Source organism: Semicossyphus pulcher, unplaced genomic scaffold (genome assembly GCF_022749685.1).
Source record: "Semicossyphus pulcher isolate SPU_LCO1_2020_fin unplaced genomic scaffold, fSemPul1.0.p SCAF_11, whole genome shotgun sequence".
NCBI lineage: Eukaryota > Metazoa > Chordata > Actinopteri > Labriformes > Labridae > Semicossyphus > Semicossyphus pulcher.
In genome coordinates this window covers 18,672,754-18,696,865 of record NW_027211615.1, presented here as the reverse complement: position 1 = coordinate 18,696,865, position 24,112 = coordinate 18,672,754, and the positions used below count along the sequence as shown (strand labels likewise).

The 24,112-nt window shown below is 43.1% G+C and overlaps 2 protein-coding genes across 2 annotated transcripts in view; both read left to right on the top strand.

Annotated features, from left to right (window-relative positions):
* LOC138612876 (kelch-like protein 29) overlaps positions 1-16,908 on the top strand; it is an 86,840-nt gene extending 69,932 nt beyond the window's left edge. Inside the window, exons 11-14 of the mRNA XM_069686384.1 lie at positions 9,462-9,655; positions 15,217-15,361; positions 16,479-16,723; positions 16,816-16,908. Of these exons, the coding sequence (XP_069542485.1) occupies positions 9,462-9,655; positions 15,217-15,361; positions 16,479-16,662 (523 nt within the window). The 3' untranslated portion in view covers positions 16,663-16,723; positions 16,816-16,908. The remainder of the gene's footprint in view (positions 1-9,461; positions 9,656-15,216; positions 15,362-16,478; positions 16,724-16,815) is intronic.
* Positions 16,909-16,919: 11 nt separating this feature from the next.
* On the top strand, positions 16,920-18,682 carry LOC138612885 (tribbles homolog 2-like). Its single transcript, XM_069686397.1, has 2 exons — positions 16,920-17,098; positions 17,874-18,682. The coding sequence occupies exons 1-2, from the start codon at positions 17,040-17,042 to the stop codon at positions 18,220-18,222; spliced, it is 408 nt and encodes a 135-aa protein (XP_069542498.1). The 5' UTR covers positions 16,920-17,039; the 3' UTR covers positions 18,223-18,682.
* Positions 18,683-24,112: the final 5,430 nt, after the last annotated feature.

Below are 24,112 nucleotides of genomic sequence, written 5' to 3'. Positions count from 1 at the left end.
TCTTAAAACTTTATTAAAAGTGAAGAACAAAGGAGCTGTAAAGGTTAGAAATATATATCATCCTGCAATATTCACAATATTTTCTTCAAAAGTATTTCACCCTAAAGTTCAGGTTGGGAAGAAGAGATGTCTTATATTAGGAACAATGTATGTCCTTGTAGCAAGTCTAAATATTAAGTTGTCTCATCTTTTCTTTGTTGAGTCTTTGAAGCAAAACTAATGTGCTGCATGATGCATAATTCACAGGCTGAATTTGTATGAACAGAGCTGTCTGCCTCCAACATAGTTTCAAAAACATGGTATTCATAAGGACTGAATACAATAAGGCCAACTCTTTCACAAGCATTAATACCACTTCAAGAAGCTCCTTTTTAAAGATAGACGACACTTGCAGCTCCTAACCGTGAAATTCACCCACATTCACAATTATGTCTTCAATCAGAGCCGTCTCAAAGCTGGTTGGATGCATCCTTTCTTTGGGAACAGCAGGAGGTCCAAATCAACAGTCAGAGGAGCGAGCGGGCTCGTTCCTGTCTCCGCTCTCACACTAATGACTGACAGAGTTTTAGGGACCGGTCGCGTTCGGAGGCTTTAACTTGCAGTCAGGTACCCTGGGCCCGCTCGCTCCTGTGCATGTTGATCCTTTGACAAACCAATATGATTGCAGATATTGAATAATTCATGGGTGTCTAATGATGTGTCAATCACAGATGCTTTTGTTTTATTTATTGCACACTGTGCCCAGGTTTGTGCGTCCTATGAGCTCTACTGCAAGTTAATATTGCATGAAGACTGTTGGCAACATGACGCTGAGTACAGCAACTTTCTCATCAGGGATGTTTGCTGTTTGCTGACAAGTCTGGAGGAGAGAGGAGCAATTTGCAAAGATCATGTTCTCTGGCTTTTTTATGGCTTTGGAAACTAAAACGACCTTTTGGATTATAGAACATAAAAATATGTGACCATAAAAAGCTGAGGAGAAAGCTCAATTGTTCATGTGTTGTTTTCAGCTTCATTAACTGGCACATTTGTTGTTGCTGTATAAACGTCCCTGCACTTTACCACTGAGACGCCACTTACCACCACGTGCTGTTACTCAGGCGTCTGTATTCTCTGTTGTTTTGTGCTGATTTCTGTTTTCTTCCATCCCCCTGAAGGTTGTTGAGCTCCTCTTGAGTGTTCAGCTTTGCTCTGAAATGCCTTTATCCTCCTCTTAACACAACCTTCCTCCATCTCTTCTTTGAGTTTTACTTTTTCCATCAAGTGGTGTTTTACTTTTCACCAGCATAATGGACTATTTAAAAAAAATGGTGGCTTAGTTTGAGGCTGGAGGCCAATTGTAATGCCTCCGAGACCTTGTCAAGGAGCATTGAATTGCTGCTGGGAAAATTCATCAACTCAACCATGACAAAGAAGGTACTGCGAGCGTTAGTACTCGATGTCTGCGGGTGGTTTTGCACACTGGGGTGCCAGTCACTCAGAGAGAGGTCTCCTTCTGTAGGACACCAGGGGTGGGAGAGACCCCACGTCGCTCTCATGGAGAAGAGGCTCCAGCTGCTCTTTGAGTTGTGGTGAGGAATGGTTTGTCTCCTGTTCACTGTGTGAGGACGCTCTGACAGGGATCTGCTCCTTTGTCTGCAGGTGTAGAAGCTGTCAGCCAGCCAGACAGAGAGGATCATGGGCGATGTGGTCCATTCAAACTTTCCCCAGCACACATAATAACCATACACCTTTAGATCTTATCACCTGAATGCAAACAAGACTGATACTGCATGTTTACAGGCTTCTCCCCTACATATACAACTTAAAAACAGCACTCTCTTTTGGAGCCAGTAAGTAAATAATCAGCAGAGCGATGATGCTAATAATGAAGAAGATTTCCACCGCTTAGCAATCTCAGGTTTTTTGTCCTTTTAGCAAAAGACTCAAAAAAGACGGAAGAAAAGAGAAGAAGAGCGAGCCAAGAAGAGTTTAGCAGCATAGAGCCGATCAAAGTGTGTAGATGCAGCAGCCCTCAGGTCGGCCTGTGAGCTCAGTCACTCTGGAAGCAGTAGGCTCATGTGAAGACCCCCTCAGTCCTTCCCCAAGCCCATTGAGCCTCTCTACAGTAAAAATGAGTTGTGCATGTCTTTAGGTGTCTATGTGAGTGTTATTGTGTAGATCTGTTTCTAGTATTAGGTCATACAGTGCCTGGAGCTCGATTGGGAGGGGGGTAAAGGTTGATGGTGGGGACAGTCAGCCCAAGTCGCCCCCACGGCATGGCACTGTGGTTGGGGACAGCGTCTTCCAAAGCCCCCCTGCTGAGGTGGTTCCCCCCTGCTGAGTTAATCCCCTTCTCCTCAGGAAGAACCAACTTCACAGCTCGGGCACCTACTGCACTGTGCGTGCGTGGGTGCGCGTGATAGAAACATTGGCGAGCAGCAGCAGCTGTGCCTGAGGATGGTGTTAGTGAAAGGCAGAGAGAGGCTGCAGGTAATGAGTAGTACGAGCTGTATGTGCTTCTCCTTCATTGATTAATGATGGGCTGGCACTTCAGACAATTTCCAGCCTTTACCAACAGGCAAGTCATTTCTCTCCTTCTTTCTGCTTCTGTGGCTTTTTCTCTTTTCTCTCTTTCACCTTCCATCTCTCTCTGTCAAAAACACACAGGCAGACACACATAAAAAACTTCTCTTACCTTGTATCCCCCTCTTTCTCTTATATAAGTATGCCACCCAGTCCTTCATGCAGGCAGTCAGGTTGCAGCAGTACATTTCTGGCTAATTATCAGGTTAGGATGTGACAGATGCAGCCGAGATGGTTGGCAGCCAGTTTGTTGTCCACCCACAGGAGGAAGCAACAACTGACCTTTAGAAAGCACAGACCGGGCAAACCATCACAATATCCAGACGCCAGCATACAGGGAGGGATCGACACTGGAGGTGGGAGGGTTAGTTGGTATATATAGATTTGTCCTGTGTGTGTTTGTGTGTGTTTGTCAGCCAAGGTGACGGTTCTTACGTCTGCACAAGAAGTGCAGAAGCAGTGTTATTTTCAACTTTAGTACCTGTCTTTATAGTGTGTGTGCACCAGGAAGCATTTTAACTTATTTTAAATGACAAAAATAGAAATCATTTCTTAATGGGCCCATTATTGGAGCCCATAGGAACCCATGTACATACTGTATGTATGTGTGTCTGTGCCAGTGTTTTCTGTAAGAATAAAAGCTCAAGTTTGTCTTTACAATAATAATTTTCTCATGATTTCCAGACATGCTGGAGGCGTCACCTCAAGGATTACAGTGTCTGCCTCAGCTGAATGTTTTTGTTCAGTGCATTCATGCATCCTACATGTGAAGTGGTTTACATTATATTTGTTTTACATCAGCATGTTATTATATCCATTTTGAGCTGTTAGCATTCTAACATTAGCATTTAGCTTAAATTACAGCTGTAGTACAGCCTTTAAAGCTGCTAGCATAGCTGTAGACTCTTAGCATTTTTTCTTGCAGCCCAAACTTGAGTTAAGATGCAGAAAACTAAATGAACTGTTCCTAATGAGACATTTTCATTTAGTGTTGCTGTTTGCAGTCGTGACTTCCAGCATTTTATTGGATTTCATAACCCAGTTGTAGCTTCTAATAACATACAAAAAACCCCACAACTAAGCAACCTGACCTCAAGCTTTGGCTGCACCCATTATTTCCCAAGTAATTTGGGAGTCATTTTTAATTTCAACACCCCCTCCCACCCTCTACACCCCACAGAGCTGCCCTACATGGCTGCTATCAACACGGGGGCTTACTTTGGTAATGAAATGGGGTCTCAGTCTTCCATCTCTCGTCTAGTTTTGACGAGCACGGAGGAATAATTGGGGTATGACCTACACCACCGACAGCACTCATGTCCTCTGTCCTACGTGACATTCCCGTCCAATTATATCTGCGTCTACACACACACACACTCAGACACACTAAAAAGCACATCCTCTTATTATCATGCTCCTTAAATTCTCCTCCTGATAGTCTTTCAAGGTGCCTTTTTAAGTTGACACATTAAGTGTAGTACAGCATGTCTGCAGTTCATCTACATGCAGAATGTGTGTGTTTGTGTGCATACATGTACAGATTGTGTTTCTTACACTTTGAGGAAACAGACTTCCTGAATGAGTTCATTCACAGGCATTATGGGTAAATCTGTCAGCCAGTGGATGGATCTCTGTCTCACGAAATGTGCTCCAATCCATCAGTTAATGAGTTGTGTGTTTTTGTGTGTGTGTCTTTTGGCTGACCTTGACTTCAGTCTGTCAGACGCACAAACTCCAAGGCTGTCCAAATGGTGCGAAAGACATCAGATCCCCAGATGTAGTCATACGCATCTGTCAGATGTGTGTATCACGAGCAATGTGCAGGAATAACTATTGGTGCGTTCTAATAAAGAAGCATGGCAGCTGTTATGTCTCTACAGTTGCCGACATGCTTCAGATGAAGCTGTAAGCATGTCAGCAAAATGAAGTGATTCCTATAAGATGCAAATACACAAATATTAACACTTCTGAGAAGCACTGAGTCTTCTTCTACACAGTATGGTTTAGTAGATTTCACTATCAGACATTGATTAGTAACCCCAGGTTACAGGTACAAACAGCTGTCACATGCAGAGCAGATCAGCACGGGGAACAGAGGTGCAAACATCTCCAGGTCGACTAAAAAGCTTAAAATGGGGTCAATTAATTCCATAACCAAGCACTTGAAAGCTCATGTACTCTGCTACTAACACGTGCATGTGTCCGAGCAGCGGGACAATCGAACCAAAAGTGAGCAAAAAGGAGTGATGTCAGTGTTTGTAGGAGTGTTGTTGTCCAGCAGACAGCAGGCTGATGGTGGAGGTGTGGTACAGGCCTCACAGTGTGTATGATGTGCTCTGACACACAGATGGCAGCTGACACAACACAGACTCTCACTCCTCTTTCTCTCTAAAACAGATGTTCTCTCTCCTGTTCGCCTTTATGGGCTTGATAGACATTTAAATGAATGGTGATAACATCATCATGGTCTCTCCCTGTCTCTCCCTTCGCATTTCCCCTGTTTCTTGCGGTCTTCCTTGTCATCTTTTCCAGGTGCGAGGATCAAATATGCAAAGAAGGAGGAAGTCACAGTTTAGTGATTTCAAATGAACACTCACAGTCTGTATCAGCAGCTACTTTTGTCAGAGCCGCCTGCATGCATCGTTCAAATGTGCAGCTGAATTTGCTTTAGAGTGAAAGTTTAACAGACAATATTTGCATTTGTTTTTTCTCTTACCAGGATGCTTTCGAGTATTTTATACTCACTTGGCTCATCATGAACATTTTTGGCAAACATGAAAAATGCTAATGTCAGCAAATTATGTCTAATTTGGTTGTTTTGAATGCCCTCCAGGCTGGCCAGGCTGGAGCTGATTCATGTAGTAGCCATGTTTTCCTCAAGCCAAATCACAATCTCTCAGTTCATTACTCCTGACAGGAAACAGGAGCTGTGAGGGACTGATGCACTAACATACTCTAGATATCTCCTAGTGCCTGTTTTAATGGCTTAAAGAAACCAAATCTAACTGCTGTCACACACGAGGCTGCATGCAAGAAGTAGGCTTTGTTTAGTAGATCCTTTCTTGTTTTCTTTTGATCTACTATTTCTATTATTTTTAGCCATTCAAGCTAGATTTCTCCCCAGGTAGTTGTAGTTCAACTTGTGAAGTAATGGGTAGCTTGTAAAGCGGTGCTTTCAAAGAAGCTTTCCCAACACTAGTGTGACAAAATGACAAGTTTAGGGACTGACAAAGTTATTAGAATGCAGGGATCTAGTGTTTGGGATACTGTAGCTGTTGTTCAGCAGTCAGTGTTTGCACGCTGCATCATGCTGTGTTGTTGTAACTGCAGCGTGATGCAGCTCTTCTGCTTCTTAATGGATCTTTTTGTCAGTGTTGAGGTGTATATAGTCAGTGAGGTTTTGTTATCTGTGTGAGGTGTTTTTTCATTCCTCCTTCTAACTCCTCACTTTCTCAGTTTATAGATGCTGTAGTTTGTATCTCAGAGGAAATGGATATGTGTCAGTATCTCAGAGACTGGAAGCCCATCTATTTTAGCTTGTGTGTGTGATTGTGTGTGAAAGAGAGGTATGGAGGAAAGCGTGCTTCATCATCCACACTCCCCTGCAGGTAAACATATTAGTGAAATGGCTGTGAGGCCTCGGGCGTCCTCCACATCATTAGATTGTTTCAGGAGAGAAATAAAGAAATCAAGAGGCTGCATGCACCTCTTATATAGTCTCTGGTCACACTTTAGCACTGGCTGATATGTTTGTTCATTACAATGAACATGAGCGCTGTAGTTTAATGTAAGTGAATGCCACATACATACTGTCCTGCTGCTGTAAACACTAACTGGAGCAGGAAAGCAGGTGTGGAGACGACAAATCCATCTGCTGTCAACATAAACAAACATGGCAGGTGTGACTGTACATTTCCACGGTAACTAAGTTCACCTGTTGTTATTAAACATGATGTTTGTAAGCAGACGGGTCATTTAGAACAAAGATCAGAGAAACATCAGCTGGTTTTCTTTCACCAACACAGTCTCACTGCGTGGGTCGCTCTTCCACCTGCAGACGTCGACTTACACTTGTGATTTGTTGACATGTCAGCCGCAGTGCTGCTGCCAGCATTCACTTGTTTTTCTTTATCCAGATTACAGATTCAGAGGCAAATCTGAAGGTCTGTCCTCTTTCTTTCATTCACAATCTGTCTGCCCTTCATACCCGTCTCTCTCTCTGTCTCTCTCCTACATAAAAGAACACAATCCTACATTGTTTGTTCTGCTGTAACCCTGCAGCCTCATTTCTGACATGATTGTCCCTGTGTGATGAAACGAGCCTGTCAGGAGCTGCAGACGATTACACAGCTTCATGTGGTGATCAGTCTTTGTGTATAAACACTTTTTAAAAACCAATCGATGCAGAACAACATGTTGATGGATAAACTCCTACAAGTGACGCTTCAGAGGAAAGGAAAGGAGAGATAGTCTTTGTTTTTTAGATGAACGCAGTGTTTTCTTTTCTCTCTCTCTTCTTCCTCCGTCTCTTCTGCCCTGGAGATACAATCAAACATAAACACCCACTCTGAGGATCTTCTTACTGTCAGTCCTGATGTCACGCTTCATTTTAAATGCTTTATGGTGAATCACACGTGTAATGAATACAATCAGATTCATGACCTCTGAGATTGTCTGAGACTGAGTTTCTTCTGACCTGCACGTGTTCCTCTTCATCAGAGCTGCGGATACATTTGACTGCATGAGAGCTGTGCAGTGTTTACAATTCTTACAACCTATTTCCTGTTCCACTTCTTATTAAAGGGGGTGGGGTCTTACATAAGGCCTTTATTATCTGAGAGTTAACTTCCTGTTGTTTTTCACTGCTCAGAAAAGGTCTGAATTTTGTGGGGAAAAGGTGATGTACGCTGAATATTCATCGTAGTTCTCGCTCTGTTTTTGGCCTCTACCAACTCCTGCAAATGTTCACCAGCTTGTCAGTCATTTTGTCTGCCAGCTGTTTGGTGCTGGGCAGGTAGTGCACACTGTTACTAACAGCTTTTTTAAAAAGCAGCTGCATCCTGAAGCAAGATTAATGAAAACAGTGAGAGTGAACCAAAACAGTTGAAGGCTGTGAAATCCAAATCATGAGCTGCAAGATGCTTAAAGACTGCAGAACTGATGGGAACTGCAGAGTTGGTTGATAACAAAAATAATGAGGCGTGAAGCTACTTTGTAAGAACTTAAATATCTGAATATCTTGAGAAAAACTTCAGATTTGAAACCATATTTGAGGATGTGACTGATGTTAAAATACCCAGCAAGAGATTACATTACATCTTCTAGCTCACTTTAACAGTAAAGAGTCTGTTTGTTCTAGTTGTTGTCTCTTCTCATCATGAGCAGCTGTTTGCAGGAGTCCTGTTGGCCTTGTGTCGATCCCTTAATCAGCTTCACTCAGCAGTGTCTGATCCTTCATTTATGAACCTCCCTGATGTGGTCTCAGCAGTGTGTGTGTGTGTCTGTTTAAACAGGACTAATCTGCCCTCTTCAGTGTCTACTCCACCTCTCCAACATTGTGTTCTGTGTCACCTCTCTCTCAGACTGCCTGTTGATTTAAACCCCTCCCCTCAGCAGCTGATGCACAAACATTATCAGACCCCCAGAGAGAGTTTTCCCAAAGGCTAATCCACCCGTCTCCTCTCACACTTTATGTAGCCACCTTCTCACAGCAAGGTGGATGCAACCAGCGCTTCCAGCGGTCATTCACATTCAACTTGAAATGCCACAAGAGCTGCAGAAGAGAAGCATCTGACAAGAAAAAACACCTGTTTGACTTTGGCAGGTACATCTGATAAAATAACTAAAGTAAAAAAAAAGTAGACACCTGTGTACTCGCTCAGATTGATGAAGGTCGTTGACTACAGTGAAAAAACGGACTTTATTTAAGCGTCTGATGTGTACGGCTTGTCGTCCTGGGGGACGCTGGCTTCAGTTTTTTATGTAAAGGTGTTTTTCTTCTATAACAAAGAGACTACCTTGATCAGGACGGCTCGCTTTAGTCTGAATAGATGTGAGTTTTATTCACAGATCCAGGATCTGATTGTGGCTCTTTAATGAGGCCTTCTCCAGCTGGAAGGCTGTCGGCTGCTTTGATCAGTGGCCCGTGGACACAGGATTACATTGCTGACACACCACGCTAATGGAGCCACAGGGCAAATGTCACACACACACACACACACCAAACACACCAAACACCAATGGAAAGTCAAGAAATATACTTAAAAATATGCACAATCCCATCAGCCAGTGTCTTGTGTGTCTTGTTCACGTTGTGTCAGGCCCTTTCATCTGCAGCGTCTGTTTGTGTCTGTTTGGGTCGGCTGAGTTTTAGTCTCGGTGTTGAAGTCTCTGCCAAAGACGGCTCAGTGAGAAAGGTCCAAAGCTCGGCGCTGACACACAGCCCAACTCTAGAGACTAATGGCTTGTAGCTCCCAACATATGTTGCTTTGTGTAATTGCTTTAATTGCTGTCATTGTACGTAATGGTTGGTCTTTTCCCTCTTCCCTGGTGGTGTCAGCCCTGCAGCCAAAAGCAGCATTTCACTGTGATTCCAGCGCAGTGGGAACTTTAAATGAAGTGTTTCTGTATATTATTGGTGTGTGTGGGTGTAAATGACTGACTGCAAAGTGTTCACATAGTTTATGAATCATTAGAGGTTTCAGAAGTGATGCAGAGACTCCTCATAGTGGATTTGTTAAATGAAAGTGGGGTCATGACTTTACTTTATAGCAGATTCTGCTTCTCTGCTTCTCCTCTTGTGTCTCTTTAGTTTTTAATTGTTGTTCATGCAGCGCTGAAATTACTGTAACAGTGTTCAAAATCTGATCTAAAAAAATCTCCCTTTTCCTCTCCAGGTACGACACCATCACCAACCAGTGGGAGACGGTCTCTCCTCTTCCTAAGCCGGTCCACTCAGCAGCAGCCACAGTGTGCGGAGGGAAGGTCTACGTGTTCGGAGGTGTGAACGAGGCCGGGCGCTCGGCGGGGGTCCTCCAGTCCTATGTACCTCAGAGCAACACCTGGAGCTTCATTGAATCACCTATGATAGGTAAGACAGGTGACAACACACACAGCCGGACCCTCTGACAGTTTCACACACACAACACAACATAGAGACGTTACGTCCTCAGGGACGTGTTGCCTTTGTTGCCTTCACCTTTTGTAACATGACAGAGCTGTTGTCTCCTCTTTAAACCAGTGTGTACCAGGCTGTGGTTTGATGTTCCCAAATGTGTGGTTCCTCTTTCCTCATTATGTTTTTGCATTCCCCAGTTTAAAGAGAATTACCTGCTCACCAGCTAAATTGTGTTTTTTATTAGTGATGGACCGAAACTGGAAAAGGCTCATACTGCAACATCATTACTGTGAACATTTATATGCCAAAGTCCTTTAATCTCTGGTCAATGATGTCCTGCCATCTCGCTAGAGAGCAATTAGGAGGGTTTAGGCCTCCACTATTGTTGATGGTTGCCTAGCAACAATGGTCTCACAACTCTACCCACTTGAACACCTTCATGTCGTGTGCTTGACTTCTCCTGTTGAAACCGTAAAGTCCTGTTTGCCATTTCAAGGTAAAATCTTGTCATACAGGAGACGACTGTATGAGGGTGAATCTTTTGTTGGTGCTTCATGTTCACTTTGCACTTCATACACAGAGAATCTCCTTCAGACTCATTCATGCACAAGTGTGGACATAACATTTTCACCTGTTCAGGTTTTTCAAGTTTTATATTGTATATAACAACTGCAATATAAATGTGTGCATGTGTTCATTTTAATACATTTTCTGTAAACAAGGCATTCTATACTTGTTGTTAAATGTCCCATCTAACTTGTTGGCACATGATGGAGTCTCAGGGCAAAGAGCTGTCCAAATGCTTTTCAGAAGAAGGAAATGATTCAAATTGTGGCACACTGCTGCTGCAGGCAGCACTCAGAGCAGCAGGCATCAGAGAGAAACACTGGGTCAAAGATGTGTTTGAGTTTAAATGTTTCCTGACAAGAAGATGTTCTGGTGTCATTAAAGCTCCAGCGTGGAGGCTCTCCCCTCAGCTCTGTCGCCCAGAAACTTGCTCTCTGTTATTAGTGCCTTTTCAGAGCAAGATGACTGTGAGCAACATTATGATGATGTAACGTGTGTGTTTGGTGAAGCTGAATGGTATTAAAGGGCTGGCAGAGCAGCTGGCAGAGGAGAGAGGAGAGACACACACACACACACACAACATCTCCTTACCTCATATCAACTACACATCCCCCAGGGGCACACACACACACACACACACACACACACACACACACACACCCACACACATGAATTATGTAATGAGCCGTGAGGTTACTCCACGTGTGTGTGCCTACTAAGGTTTTTATGTGCGTGTGTAAAGGACAGACAGACAGACAGACGGACATCATGTGTCAGCGTGTAGATGTCTGACAGCCAACCAGCCAACAGATAATGGACGGGTTTAGTGCTTCCTGTGAAATCTGGCTGGAGATGATTTTAGTGAGCCGGTGGGGAGCGCTTCTCCATCAACCCTCTGCCTCCCTCCTTCACTCTCCCTCTCTAATCTCCCTCTTCATCTCTCTCTTTCTCTCCCTTCTCCTGACTCTCGTAGTCTCTCAGCTCTGTCTAATGACTGACACAAATACAGCATTGTGCATTTCCTGCGACTGTGCGTCTGTTTGTGTGCGGACGTGTGTACATCTCACTGTGTTGGTGTGTGTGTATTTCACTCTGCGTGGACCACCTCCCGCATGAACTGCCAATGGGTTTCACAAACACTTATCAGGACTTCTGTCTCCTGCATAGTGAAAAATAACATTACTTGTGCCAAAAATAGTCCCTGCAACACGTCTATTGAGATGTGCGGTGCCTCTGCAGATCTGTGTCTTCTTTTGTCTTCAGTATATCTGTCTGCTGAGCAGGATATGGACTGAGACATGGAGGGTGAATGAGCCTCCTCACATGCAGGAAACTAAATATGAGGCCGCAATGCTTCTTTAAAATGTCGGTTCACACAGATGCATGGCATGAGGTCTACGTGGTCCTACCTTCTGTAACTCCTCTCTCAGACAGAGCATATTTTTGTCATGTGACCATGCTTGCTGTATTGTTCGAGGGTAAACATGTCAGTCCATCAGACCAAATTTTTCCAGTTTGATTAATGCACTTGTATATCACCAGATACCTTTAAAGCAAATGACATTCCAGTCAGCTTTTGCTGATCCTATTCTAAGTGCTGGTTTCAAAATGTTAGCAAGAGCAGGTGCACAAATGTTTCTATAGATATCTAATAGGTCGTGCCCCTGAAGTGTTTTCCATCATACTGAAAGAAAGCATTATCCTTTCATCCTATCATTTCATAGGCTGCTCTTATTCTGCGCCACATAAGAAGGATATTGTTTGCAAAAAGTCAATGTTTTTGCTGCTCCAGTTACCTTGTTGTAAGATGTGCGTATGCGCGTGTGTGTGTTTGTCTTCATTTGTTACCTGTCCTTGACCTCAGCCAGAGGGGTCACAGACTCGATGACTCAGCTGTTTTAGTGAGTGTGAGAGGCTGTGTCAGCCCGTGTTGCCCCGCAGGCTCAGCTGTTCTTCTATCACCACAGACGTGTTCAAACCTTGTTTTGCTCTTTTTCCTCCATTATTCTTTTTTTATTTAGAATGTGGAGTTTTTTAACCAGAGCTGCAAATCCAGACAAAATCCTCTGTGAGGCTTAAAGAATAACGAGGCTCTCCTCAGTATTAGAAAGTCTTCAGCCAACACAGACGCTCCTCCTGCCCTCTTCACTGTATCTCAGGTTTGTGAAAGCAGAAACGGTTTGTTTTCCATGTTAAAGGCCAGGGGGACGAGAGCAGAAGCAAAGCAGTGGAGAGATGTTGAATGCAGACAGCAGTCCTTTGAGGCTATATGATAAACCGGCCTGGTACTTCTCCAACATTCAAACCTGCTGCTTACTGCGAGTCCACGAGAGAGAGACGCAGCAAGCAGTGGTGAGAGTTTCTGTGGGAAAAGAGAGAAAGGTTTTTCCTTTGAGAGCGTCCTGTTATTATTCTGCCTCAGGCGCCGAGCAGAGAGAAATGAGTGTTCTGTGTTTATGAGACCAAACACAAAACATCATGTACACACACACACACACACACACACACACACACACACACACACACACACACACACACACACGTGCTGGGAAAGACTGGCAGCTGCATGTCAATGAGATGAAGACGTAGAAGAATAAAATGAACTCGTCAGGCAGAATGTGAGGAGGACCAATCAGAGCAGCTCGTTTCTCAGGGCAGAAACTGAAGCTGACGCCTCAGAGGGAGCAGCAGACGCTCAGACTGGATTTCAGTGTAAATGACTGCATTGTTTTCATATAAAACATGAAGTCATTGAGAGTCATTTGTTTCTGTTTGTGTGTTCTGATGGTTTTGTGTTTCTGTTGGTCAGAAAGTCCATCACTTTGGTCTAAACTGAAACATCTCAACAGCTCTGGAAGGATTACCATGATATGATGATCAGCCACTTAGAGTCCCAGAGGATGAATCATGATGAGTGGGTTTTATGCATCAGGCCCCTTTTGCTTTTATTAAGACTGTTATAAGGTGAAAGCACCATTCAGAGTGTCAGTGTGCGGGGCAGCAGGAGCACCTCTCTCCTCCAGAGGTGACCTGTTCATTAAACATGTCGACTCCTCTCAGCAGCTGGGGGACAGCCAGAGAAAGGAGGAGGTGGTTCTACAACACGAGAAGCCATTATTGAGGCGTCAGACGTTACTTCTCCTGTTTGCCGCCTCCAATGAGGGACGTCCGTCCACTGTGGCAGCAAACAGCGAGGACGGCGGCCAACTGTCGGTGCATTATTCATGCTGCTTGTAAAGTGTCCAGCTGCAGTCTGCTCAGGAGGAATCCTCTTCCTCTTCCCACACAGCAGGGCCGCTGCTCACAAGCTGCAGGTTTCTGCACAAACCGCTGTTTCATTTAGTTTCCCATCATCTATAATTCTACAGAGGAGCTGCTTCAATGCCTCTGTTTTCCTCATGTACAGGTGCACCTCAGGGCTGTGTCAGTTCACCTGTCCTTTTCACATTATACACTAATGACTGCACCAACAGCTGCTCAGAGAATAAAATTCTTAAATTCTCAGACGACACTGCCATTCTCAGCTTGCTGCACAGGGACAAAGATCTAGCACCATATCTAACTGAGGTGCAGACTTTTGTCCAGTGGTGTGATGACAACCATCTAATAATTAACGTCATTAAAACAAAGGAAATGGTAGTGGACCCGAGGTCAGTTGGTGATCATACCCCAGTACTTATACATGACAAAGAAATCAATCAGGTAAGCTCTTACAGGTATCTCGGCATCCACCTAGATAACCTGTTTAGCTGGGAAACTCATGTGGACAGTTTGTGTTCTCGCTTACTGCAAAGACTGTATTTTTTACGCAGATTGCGAGTGTTTGGGGTGGACCAGAAGATAATGTCCTTGTTTTATCAGGCTGTGTTAGAGAGCATTATTAGGTACGGGATGTCGGCGTGGTACGGTGGTCTCTCTGTTAAATTGAAGTCTAGGTTGGCTCACCTGGTACGGGCTGCCATGAAGGTTGTGGGGAGGACTGAAAACCCCTCCCTGCAGTCAGTATATGAGCAGTCTGTCCTCAGGCGAGCACAGAGAGTTCTGTCTGACCCGTCTCACATCCTTCACTCGGAATATGAACTTTTACCGTCCGGCAGACGATACAGAGTCCCCAGATGCAACTAAACCGTTTTAAAAATGTGTTTGTGCCCACGTCGATCAACATTTTAAATGCTTCCTGAGGTGATATAGATTGTCCTATATATTTCTATTTTTTATTTTTATTTTTTTTCCTGCTTTCATGCTTTCCTTTATATGGATCTGTGCAATATGGGTTACATGCAATATATGTTTGTGGTTTTTCACTGGCATGTACTCTTGTCTACATGTGGATTGTGTTTTGTCTTTAATTTACTGATCCTACTGTATTGGCAGTGAGGTGTGTGCAGCATTGGAGTCCAAGACAAATTTCCTTAAGGGGACAATAAAGTGTATCGTATCGTATGTGCTGTATACTGAATCAGATGGTTTATACAGTCTGCACTATCTCACCTGTTCACTCATGTATTTCCAACACATGCACAGTGTTTTTTCCTGTTATATTTGTCTCAGTAAATCTATGGACGTGCCAGAGGGCGTAATGAAACTGTGAATTATTGGGACTTAGGTAACTCTTTTATATTGCTGCAGAGCTCAAACATATTGTGGAGCAGAACCCAATAAAGCCACACTGATTCATGTTTTCATTAGTTTCCCATCTATTCTGTGTTTTTTCCAAAGCAGTCTTGAGAAGACACATCTGTAAAATGATAAGAAGAATGTTGATGATGCAGCCTGGAGACCGAAGGGGAAAAATTTGCAAAAAAATATTTAATATTAAATATTTTAAAAAAATTGATGCCATTACACTGAAAGTAAATTTCTCCTGTGTGCGAGAAAGACATTCGAACAACAGCTCTGTGCTTTAACAAATATCTCTCCTCTTCTTCTCCTCTGTGTCTCTCCTTCTCTTCCTCTCATGTCTTTAGATAACAAATACGCCCCTGCAGTGAGTCTAAACGGTTTTATATTCATCCTGGGAGGAGCCTACGCTCGAGCCACCACCATCTATGACCCAGACAAAGGCAACATCAAGGCTGGCCCCAACATGAATCACTCTCGACAGTTCTGCAGGTGAGACACTGTTGAGAGACACATACAAGTAGATGAAATGACAGTGGCTACGTGCATTTCTTTTATACAGCTTATATAACTTTTATACAATTTGTGGACACATCATGACAGATAAATGGTGATGAATAACAACAGTGGAATCACATCCTAATATACCACTCAGCTCGAGCCACTGAGGTGTGCAGTTTGCTGGATAATGAACCCACTGCTTACAGGGCCTGAATGACTTTTTGCTTTTTTTGCCGGAGCCAAGAAAGAAAGAAGCAAATACTTTTGGGAAGCAATTACAGGCAGTGATCTAATGTGTGAAATGTGTAACATAAATCATGTTGTCAGAGTAAGTCTGACGAGAGAGAGGAAGAGATGCAGGAGAGGAGGGAGGACAGTGAACGCAGCACGGAGCTGCTGAAGAGAAAACACACAAACACTCAGAAACAGAACTATCTCCAGTGTGTGAGGATGAAGTCTAGCAGGGTCGTCGTGCAGGAGAGCTGATATTCTCCCTCCGCTGCGTCCGGCTCTCTGCAGGCCTGCACCTCCCCTCTGTTTATCAGGAGGAGCAGCTCCAGGCTTTGCCCTGCACGCTCTCTGTTTTGGATCAGCTGTGCTTTCTCTCTGAGCAGATTTAGGCTTCATGTAATAATCTGTTTCAGTCCCAACTGTGTTGTGAATTTGTGGCAATGGGACTGCATCTGGTTCACTCTGTGTGTGTGAATGATGTCAGACTCAGGCGTGTCCCCCAGCAAGACAATCAGCATGTTTATGGAGATTTTCTCTCCTGTCTTGCTTTGTTGTTGAGCAATATTTCTGCTTATGTGAGTCACAACTATATAATATCAAAGCCATATAAGCGCCGCTTGTCACCCACTTATCTGCCTGACACTGATGTGTTACTGCGGTGGAGTCATAGATCCACTGCAGGATCCCCCAAAAAGTCCCTGCTTGGGGGTCGTAGCTGCCTCATATTTAACAGACAGTTATGAGAGATGTATCAAACCTTTTCATGTAACCTACAAGTGGATACCTGTAGATTGTAAAATATTAATCTATTCCTTTATGGTTTCTGGCTTTTAAATGGAGATAACTGAAATATACAAAACTCTGTCTGTCATTGCAGCGCTGTGATCCTAGACGGGAAGATCTACGCCACAGGAGGCATCGTGAGCAGCGAGGGTCCCGCCCTCAGCAACATGGAGACCTTTGACCCCTGCACCAACACGTGGACGCTCCTGCAGTCCCTGCCCTGTCCGCTCTTCAGACACGGCTGTGTGGTCATCAAGAAGTACATTCAGAGCAGCTGAGGGCGGCTGGGAACAGATCACACTGGGTTTGATGTCAAACACCAGCTGAGCTCTGCTTTGAGTGAGTATGTGCTTTATTTCAATACATAATGTCCTAAATGTAATGCACAAGAGTGAAGCACGGCTCACAACTGAACATCTGTATCATTGCAGCTGTTTGACATTTGCTGATACCAGGAGTCCCTGGAGGCCTACTTTTCCCTGGACCAGCACCAACATGTCCTGGAGATCTTCTCGAGGAGACTCGGGCCCACGTGTTCTTTGAGAAGAGCTTTAGCCACATGCACTCTTTTGTTCACACCTGCAAGAAGCTGTGGGAGGACGAAGCTGCCAGAGTCTTCTGTTAGAGGCCTCGGCTGTGAGACACTGCCACGACGATGGACTTGGTCCTCGATGACCTGAAACTGAGGAAGTTTGTCTTCAAGAATGAGAGTAGGTGAGTTCTGCAGGGCAGTGTTGGGTCGCATTGACTATATAACCTGTCAAGAATCCTCTTACATCTTTTCAGTCCTCCTGGCTGCAGAGACGAGGAGACAAAGTTGCTCTACTGAGCGACACACAAGGACCTAATGTGGCTTGAACCCAAGGGTGTGACACAAGACTATGGTGACCTCATGGAGAAGGAGAGGAACAAGAACAGACTCAAAATGATACCTGAGCAGGCCTCCTTGACCTGTGTTAGCTTCCTGACTCAGTTTTATCATACTGCTGTTAGCCTTTGACCAAACAGCAGCCTGCAAACAGTGATGGTCAAAGGTTGACCTCTCAACAACCAGCCATTATTATCAGCACTCTAGGGTATCATAGCTGCTATTGTGGGGTTTAGAAAGGAAGGCAAACAGATGCTAATAGATGCAGGAGAAGAATAAATCACTGTTGTGATGAAACGTAAGAGGATCAGACTGTTTGTATATTGATGCTTTTTGGCTGAGCTTTCATGTCAGTGAAAGGAAATCTCAAACTTAAGCCCAGAGCATGTTGTGCTCTACTTCTTCCGATATCTAAAAGTGATTAATCTAAAACACCTAAGACGACAATCAGACTAAATGACCCCCCTTTAGTGTCTTTTGTAATTAGTTTTGTGTTCATTGGCATCCAAAGATGATAAATGTAATTATCATTTAGTGACATTTTCAGATGATACCAAATGAACATTGTTTAGTAAAGCAGGATCATCATGTTTCTGTTTTCTTTCTCTTGTGTGTCTCCAGAAGCCTTGTGAAGCTGGAGAGCCTCGAGGACACTTATATCCTGGACGTCATGATGACTCCCTGTCAGACAAACATGGCTGCCCAGCAAACATCAGTCCTGAGATCCTCCATGCCAGCGACAGCTATTCAGGGAAGGCAGCTGACGTCTGGAGACTGGGCGTCATGCTTTACACCGTCCTCATGGGGCGCTACCCTTTCCATGACGTTGAGCTCTTTGTTCAGTAAAATCCACAGGGGTCACTTCAACATCCCTGAGATGCTCACACCCAAGGCCAAGTGCCTGATCCATGACATCCTCAGGCAGAAACCTACAGAGTGTCTCACCTCTGCTATGAAGAACAGACTGTGAGAGACGCAGCTCTGATAACAGATTCTGGAGGAATAACTGTCATCATTTCAATCTGCCAAAAGAAGTCCTGTAAATTTAACGTTTGTGTGTTTACTGTGGGAAAAAAGAAAAGAGACGGCTGTCGGCGACTACTGAGAAAGACAATATTGAAGGAGGCACATGAAGTAAACACTGAACAGAACTAATTATGGGATACAACAGTGTTGATGGTGAATGGAAAAGAAAATGTCAACAGACTGTGACAGTGATGAGGCAGAACACTTCAATCAGGTGTCTCGGTCATTCGTGCGGTCCCGTTCACCTTGTTTAACTTCACCATCTGTGGAAATGTTCACTTATAACAGCTCAGTTGGCTCATTGTAAGAAGGGTAAGAGTTAACCGTTGCCCTGGATACAGCTCCAACTGTAGAATCTAACAGACTCTATTTTTAACAGAAGAAATAAAATCATTTTTAAATCAATAAAACTGATTTCAAATCAATATTTTCTGTCAGATCATTGATTTCTTTAGTAAGTAGCCCTGTAATAAGCAGGATGATCTAAAGTGAGCGGCATGCTGCTGACTGTACCCGGTGGATTATCACCTGGTCATGACACACGATGAAGAATCCATCAGAGTTTTCTGCTTTATTGTTGTAATGCTCCTTAATAACCCCTGAATGAATTTACCCATGGTCCCCTCACGCAGGTGTTTTCACTTAATGTGCTTGACTAGCTCTCCTCCTGGGCGTGCGTGGGAGTGTACAGACTCTACAGATGAAAGATGAACGTCTCTATCAATCACTTGTTTGGTGACATCAGTGTTCCTGTTTAGCTCCGCCCATTTTCAACCTGAGCAGGGTTCAAATCAGCCTTAAGCACAGTATAATAACCCAACTGTATGTAGCAAGGTTGTAAATGACTAAACTAATGATGGATGAATTATTGAAGCTGGTTTAGTTTCAGACTCCTGCTCCCAGTAATGTCTTACTGAGACACTGGAGCAGAACAGAGACATTATTAATGTTATTAGAAGCACCTGTGGTCGTCCTGCAGGACGTCAACATGTTGCTGTGAGAAAACCTGAAGGAATATTAACTGTTGCAGAAAGAGCTTTATTTTCAATGTTAAATAAATCCAACAGTGTGTTACTTTATTTTGAGTATTAGAAATAAATGTAAAGTAAATTTCAGGTACTATAAAGTATATAAAGCTGTTAGAGCCATGCAGACTCTTGGCTGGGGACCTCCCTTTAATGTGAGTTTACTTTTTTGTGTTGATGCTATTTTTGTACGTATGTTAGTGCTAAGATGCGCTAAAGCAGAGCTCTGAAGCAACTTATCTAATTAAAGAGCTTCTGCTGAGTCGACGACCTGACAGGAGCAGCCTCACAGTGTAAACAACACTCCTCAGGCAAACTGCATCACTATTTGTGCTTCTGACAGGATGTGATCAGGTGCATACATGTTTATATATTTAGAAAATTCTAGATACAGAAGTCATCACTGGATGCAAAGAAAGAGATTTAAAGGCTGGTTTGAGCCAAACCAGAGCTGCAGACAGCCACATGTCCCGTCCTGCTCGCTTGTTTGTCCTGTTGACAGAAACGACTCATCTCATGTTTACACTGTGCAGTCAGTGCTGTGCATTTCCACAATCTGTCAGGCTGACGCTGAAAGCTGTTGACATTCACAAACTTTTTTTAAGACTTGGAAAACACTGAAAATATCTCCGACTGTGTTTCTGATTGAGCTGAATAATTGATGTTTGTTTGCAGCTTATTGTAACACCAGGTCAGGACCTTAGCTAGCAGGCAGAAGTGCTCCATTTACATTCAATAGAAGATTAACTCAAGGGAAATTTGGCAAATCATTTCATGTCATACTTTGAAATGAAAATAAGTTGAACAATACGCAGTGACCTGCTGCCCTGGGACGTCCTGTGGTCACAGTAATCTAAATTTGCAGTCGTCTCTATAGAGATGAATATAGTCAGATTTGTGGAGGAAGTTCTGTGGTCTGTTCTCTCTGATAAATGAGGATATTAATGACGCTATCTCCCTGTACTGTAGGAGGTAGATAGGCTAAAGAGTCTCAAACGAGTCTCATCCTTAAAAGACGACCAAACTTATTTTTAAAGCAGTTTTAAAGGAAGTTATCTCCATGTTCACTAATGTCTCTCTTCATGAGCTACACCCAAACTCCACCAATATGTGAAATTCAGATGTTTGGTCGGAGTAAAAATGTTTTCACCCTAAAAACATGTTTAATGGTGTTAGTTTTCTGTCAGAGCACAGAACCACAGAAAGATGTCTTCACTTCCTCCTCAGCAGGAATACAAGTTTTCTGCAATTCAGTGAACTCAGCCTGAGATCAGTTCAGATTTTCTGTAACTCAGAGGAACAACATTTCTGTCTCACAGCGCTGAAAGTTTTTCTGTGTTCCACCAAGCTGCTCCAGTTAAGGTTAATGGCATTGTTGTGTAACTATCCTGCTTCATTCAGTGCTGCTATTGTGTCTGAGCTTTGGCAGAACACAGGCCTTCCCTAACGGAGCCAGTAGGAAATAAAGGTGCTTCAGTGAGCCCGTCCCCAGGCGCAGCGCGGTGCACATGGGCACCCTTGGGTGTTCTGGCAGAAGAGTTTGTGGCAGGTCACCAAAGAAAACACACACACACACACACACACAACAGATGGCCTCTGTTGTCTTCCTCACAGCCACGAGGCCTCGGTTGGCTCTTGGTTACAAAACCCACAGAGCAGCAGAGAGGCAGAGAGGCCTGGGACTCAGTCAGGTGGATGTGTGAGTCATGTGTGAAGGAGGCTTCTTATACTGCAAGTTATCAACAAGCAACATATACTTCTGTGTGTCTACATGTTTCTCTAATGGTGGATATAACATTTCTATAATTAGTATAAACTTAGAAAAACTCAGAATCTTGTTTTGTTTGTTATTTATTAAAAGTTTAACAGTCAAAAACAGTGAGGGTGTGCATTAACCAGATTTGACTCACAGTGTCCTGCAACATAAGAAAACAACTTAATCAGCTGTAGATTCAAATGTTCTAAAGCCTAATTGGTGCATTGAAGTAGTAGTAGATCACTGTCCTTACAAAGCTTGTGCAGCAGAGGCCATGATTAATCTGGTAATTAAGTCTTAAAAAGTCATTTAGTATCAGTTTACACCAGAGGAAGCATTAAACCCCCTGTGCTTTTAAGAATTGCTCCTCCCACTGAACAACAGTAAATTCAGCTCCGAGGAGCCTGAGGTCAGAAGTCTGTCAGGCCTCATGAGTAGCTGCAAGAACTCACGAGACATCATCCAAATTACATGTTCATTTTTTGCAAGATTCTTAAATTAGACGCTTCACCACTAAAATGTTTGTTTTTATGCAGCACTTCCCCAATGATGTGGTCAGTAAGCAGCATAATCAGAGCCTCAAGATGAGAGTAAACTGGAGAGTGGTCTTGCATGCTGTCTTTGCTTTCCACACTCTTTTGTCAATACTCAATTATCCTCTCCGTCTCTGTTCCCTCTGATAGCCTGGGAAATAAAATACAAATCCAGACTGATTTGACTCATTGATCCTGAAAGAGAGATCACTGAACATCTTCTTGAATGCAAAAAGTATTTATTTCATTTTTTTCCATAAATAGCTGAACTTGCAAATTGGTTCAGTGTTCCTGACATCTGTGTCTGCTGTAGGCATCGCTCTCATTAGGACAACTATACTGACTGCTGGAATCAGATGAAGCATTGGCTTCTTCTTATGAACACTCAACGTCAAGCAGCAATTATTGGAAATACTTTGTGGGGCTGAATCGATGTGAATCAGTTTTACAGGACGTAATGTTTGTGAGGATTACCTTCATGTTTGTAAAGGACATTGTGTTTGTTCACTGCTGATCATTAGTGTTAAATATGTGTAAACCCACCTTCTGTCTTTTTAGAACATATTGTGAATAAATCCATATTTGTGATACAAATCAGATGTGTGTTTAATGATAAAACCAAATAATTAAAAATGTGTTCATATATAATTGCATATCTGCTGAACAGGCTCTCAGAATCTTCCTCTGTCACTTTGCAGGTTAAACATAAGCAGGACTTAAAATGTAGAAAATTAACACTATTTTCTCTTTAGTGAAGTAACTTACACCGCTGGATATCAGCTGAGAATCACAGAGCAGTTTCAGTCATAGTGAGCTGACCTGTGGTCCCCAAAAGCTTTAAACTGTCTGGCTCAATGAATGTTGCCCTCTGGGAGAGATGATTGTGTGAAACAGGTTGTTTTGTGCCTTACTGAGTCTCCACAGCTCTGCAGAGATGTGATGTAATTAGACTTGTTAAATGTAAGAGAGCCTTTCTCCACCTGCAGCAGTCAGAGTGAGTCTGTGATCATCTCCAGCAGAAACAGTCGAGTTAATTGTTTTGGTTTTCAGGCAATACGATTTGTAGTTACTCTCAAGTGACACCTCAAACCTAAACACCTGCTGGCATTGAGGGACATTGTGATCAATTAACAGGGTTTATTGTTATTGGACTGGCCATTTAAGTCACATTTCATCCACAAAAAGCCTCTCAAACATCACTGCAAGAATGGCAGCCATTCAGTCATGTAGTAACCACCTGTGTTCACTGACAAGCTCAAAGATAAGGAACATCCTGTCAGACAGGAGAGAAATTTAACATCAAATAATCTGTCTTAAAAAAACACAAGGAAAGAAAACTTTGATAGATTCAGAGAGTGAGCAGCATTAAAGTCGTTATGATTTAACACAGGCCAAGAACCTCCACCAAGAGGCCCTCCCTTAACAACATTTACATATCTGAAAACTTAGCACTGCTGCACCGATCTCTTTACAGGATCAGAGTCATCCTGTGTATTTAACGTTGTTTGACTCAAGATGCTTATTTTTGCTCTAAGTCCCTTTTTTTTTGAAGATGCCCTGAATGTGTCATTTTTACGATGCAACAATTGTTTGATTATTCGTTGCTGATCAGAATCACAGCAGCTAATTAATAATTTAGAAACACAAACTATTAGGTGGTCAGACTCTGATGTGCACAGGAGAAGTGGTTTGGAGACTGAAGCTATGATGTTTAATCTCCAGACAGATATGGATTTCATGATGGATAAACACAGACTCACTGTCTCCTTCACTTCCCTCTAACAGGATAAATGTGTTGACTCTCCCCTTTTTTGTTATTCAACTTAAATCAATGCTGTCAATATAAGTCTACAAACCAGGGTGGGTTTTTTTTTCACATTATTGAATGTCAGCCTCTCATTAAACAGTCACGCTGAGATTGCTCTGTCACTGAACATGATGCTCATTCTCCTTTCAGGGAGTCATTCCATAAAACCAAGATCTCAGATAGGAAGCTTTAATTGTACAATGTGAAAATCCTTTTTAATTCAAACTAAGACCTGCTGGCTCAGATTAAGGCTCTATGATAAATTAGTGCACACTGTTGCACATCATTTCACATGCTGCCATGGCTGAGAGGCTCAGCTGAAGACTCCTGAAATGACTGCGACATAGAATTTGACCCCTGATAAGGCCCACTATCTCTTCTGCCAAGTGTGACATTTTGATGAAACGCTGGATGACTCAGGAGTGGAGAGCACTAAACTATCTTACCCAGGCAGCTTGGAGAGCTTATACTTACCTTGGATGCAGCTGGAGGTGATTCTTATACTTGTGAGCACTATTTAAAGCATCGTCATGATTCACACATCACAGCTGACACACCTCTACATGTATGTTTGTATTATATTGTAAGAGTTATGAACCATTTAATGAGTTCTCTATGAAAACTTGCAATCCCAAGTAGTGGAAAGTTACATTATAGTATAGTACAAGTACTTTATTTAAATAATGAATTGATGATAACCATTAATGTTACAA

Coding starts and splice junctions, on each gene's coding strand:
- LOC138612885 (XM_069686397.1), top strand. CDS start 17,040: ATGGACTTGGTCCTCGATGACCTGAAACTGAGGAAGTTTGTCTTCAAG. Junction 17,099..17,873: donor GTCTTCAAGAATGAGAGTAG/GTGAGTTCTGCA, acceptor GTGTGTCTCCAG/AAGCCTTGTGAAGCTGGAGA.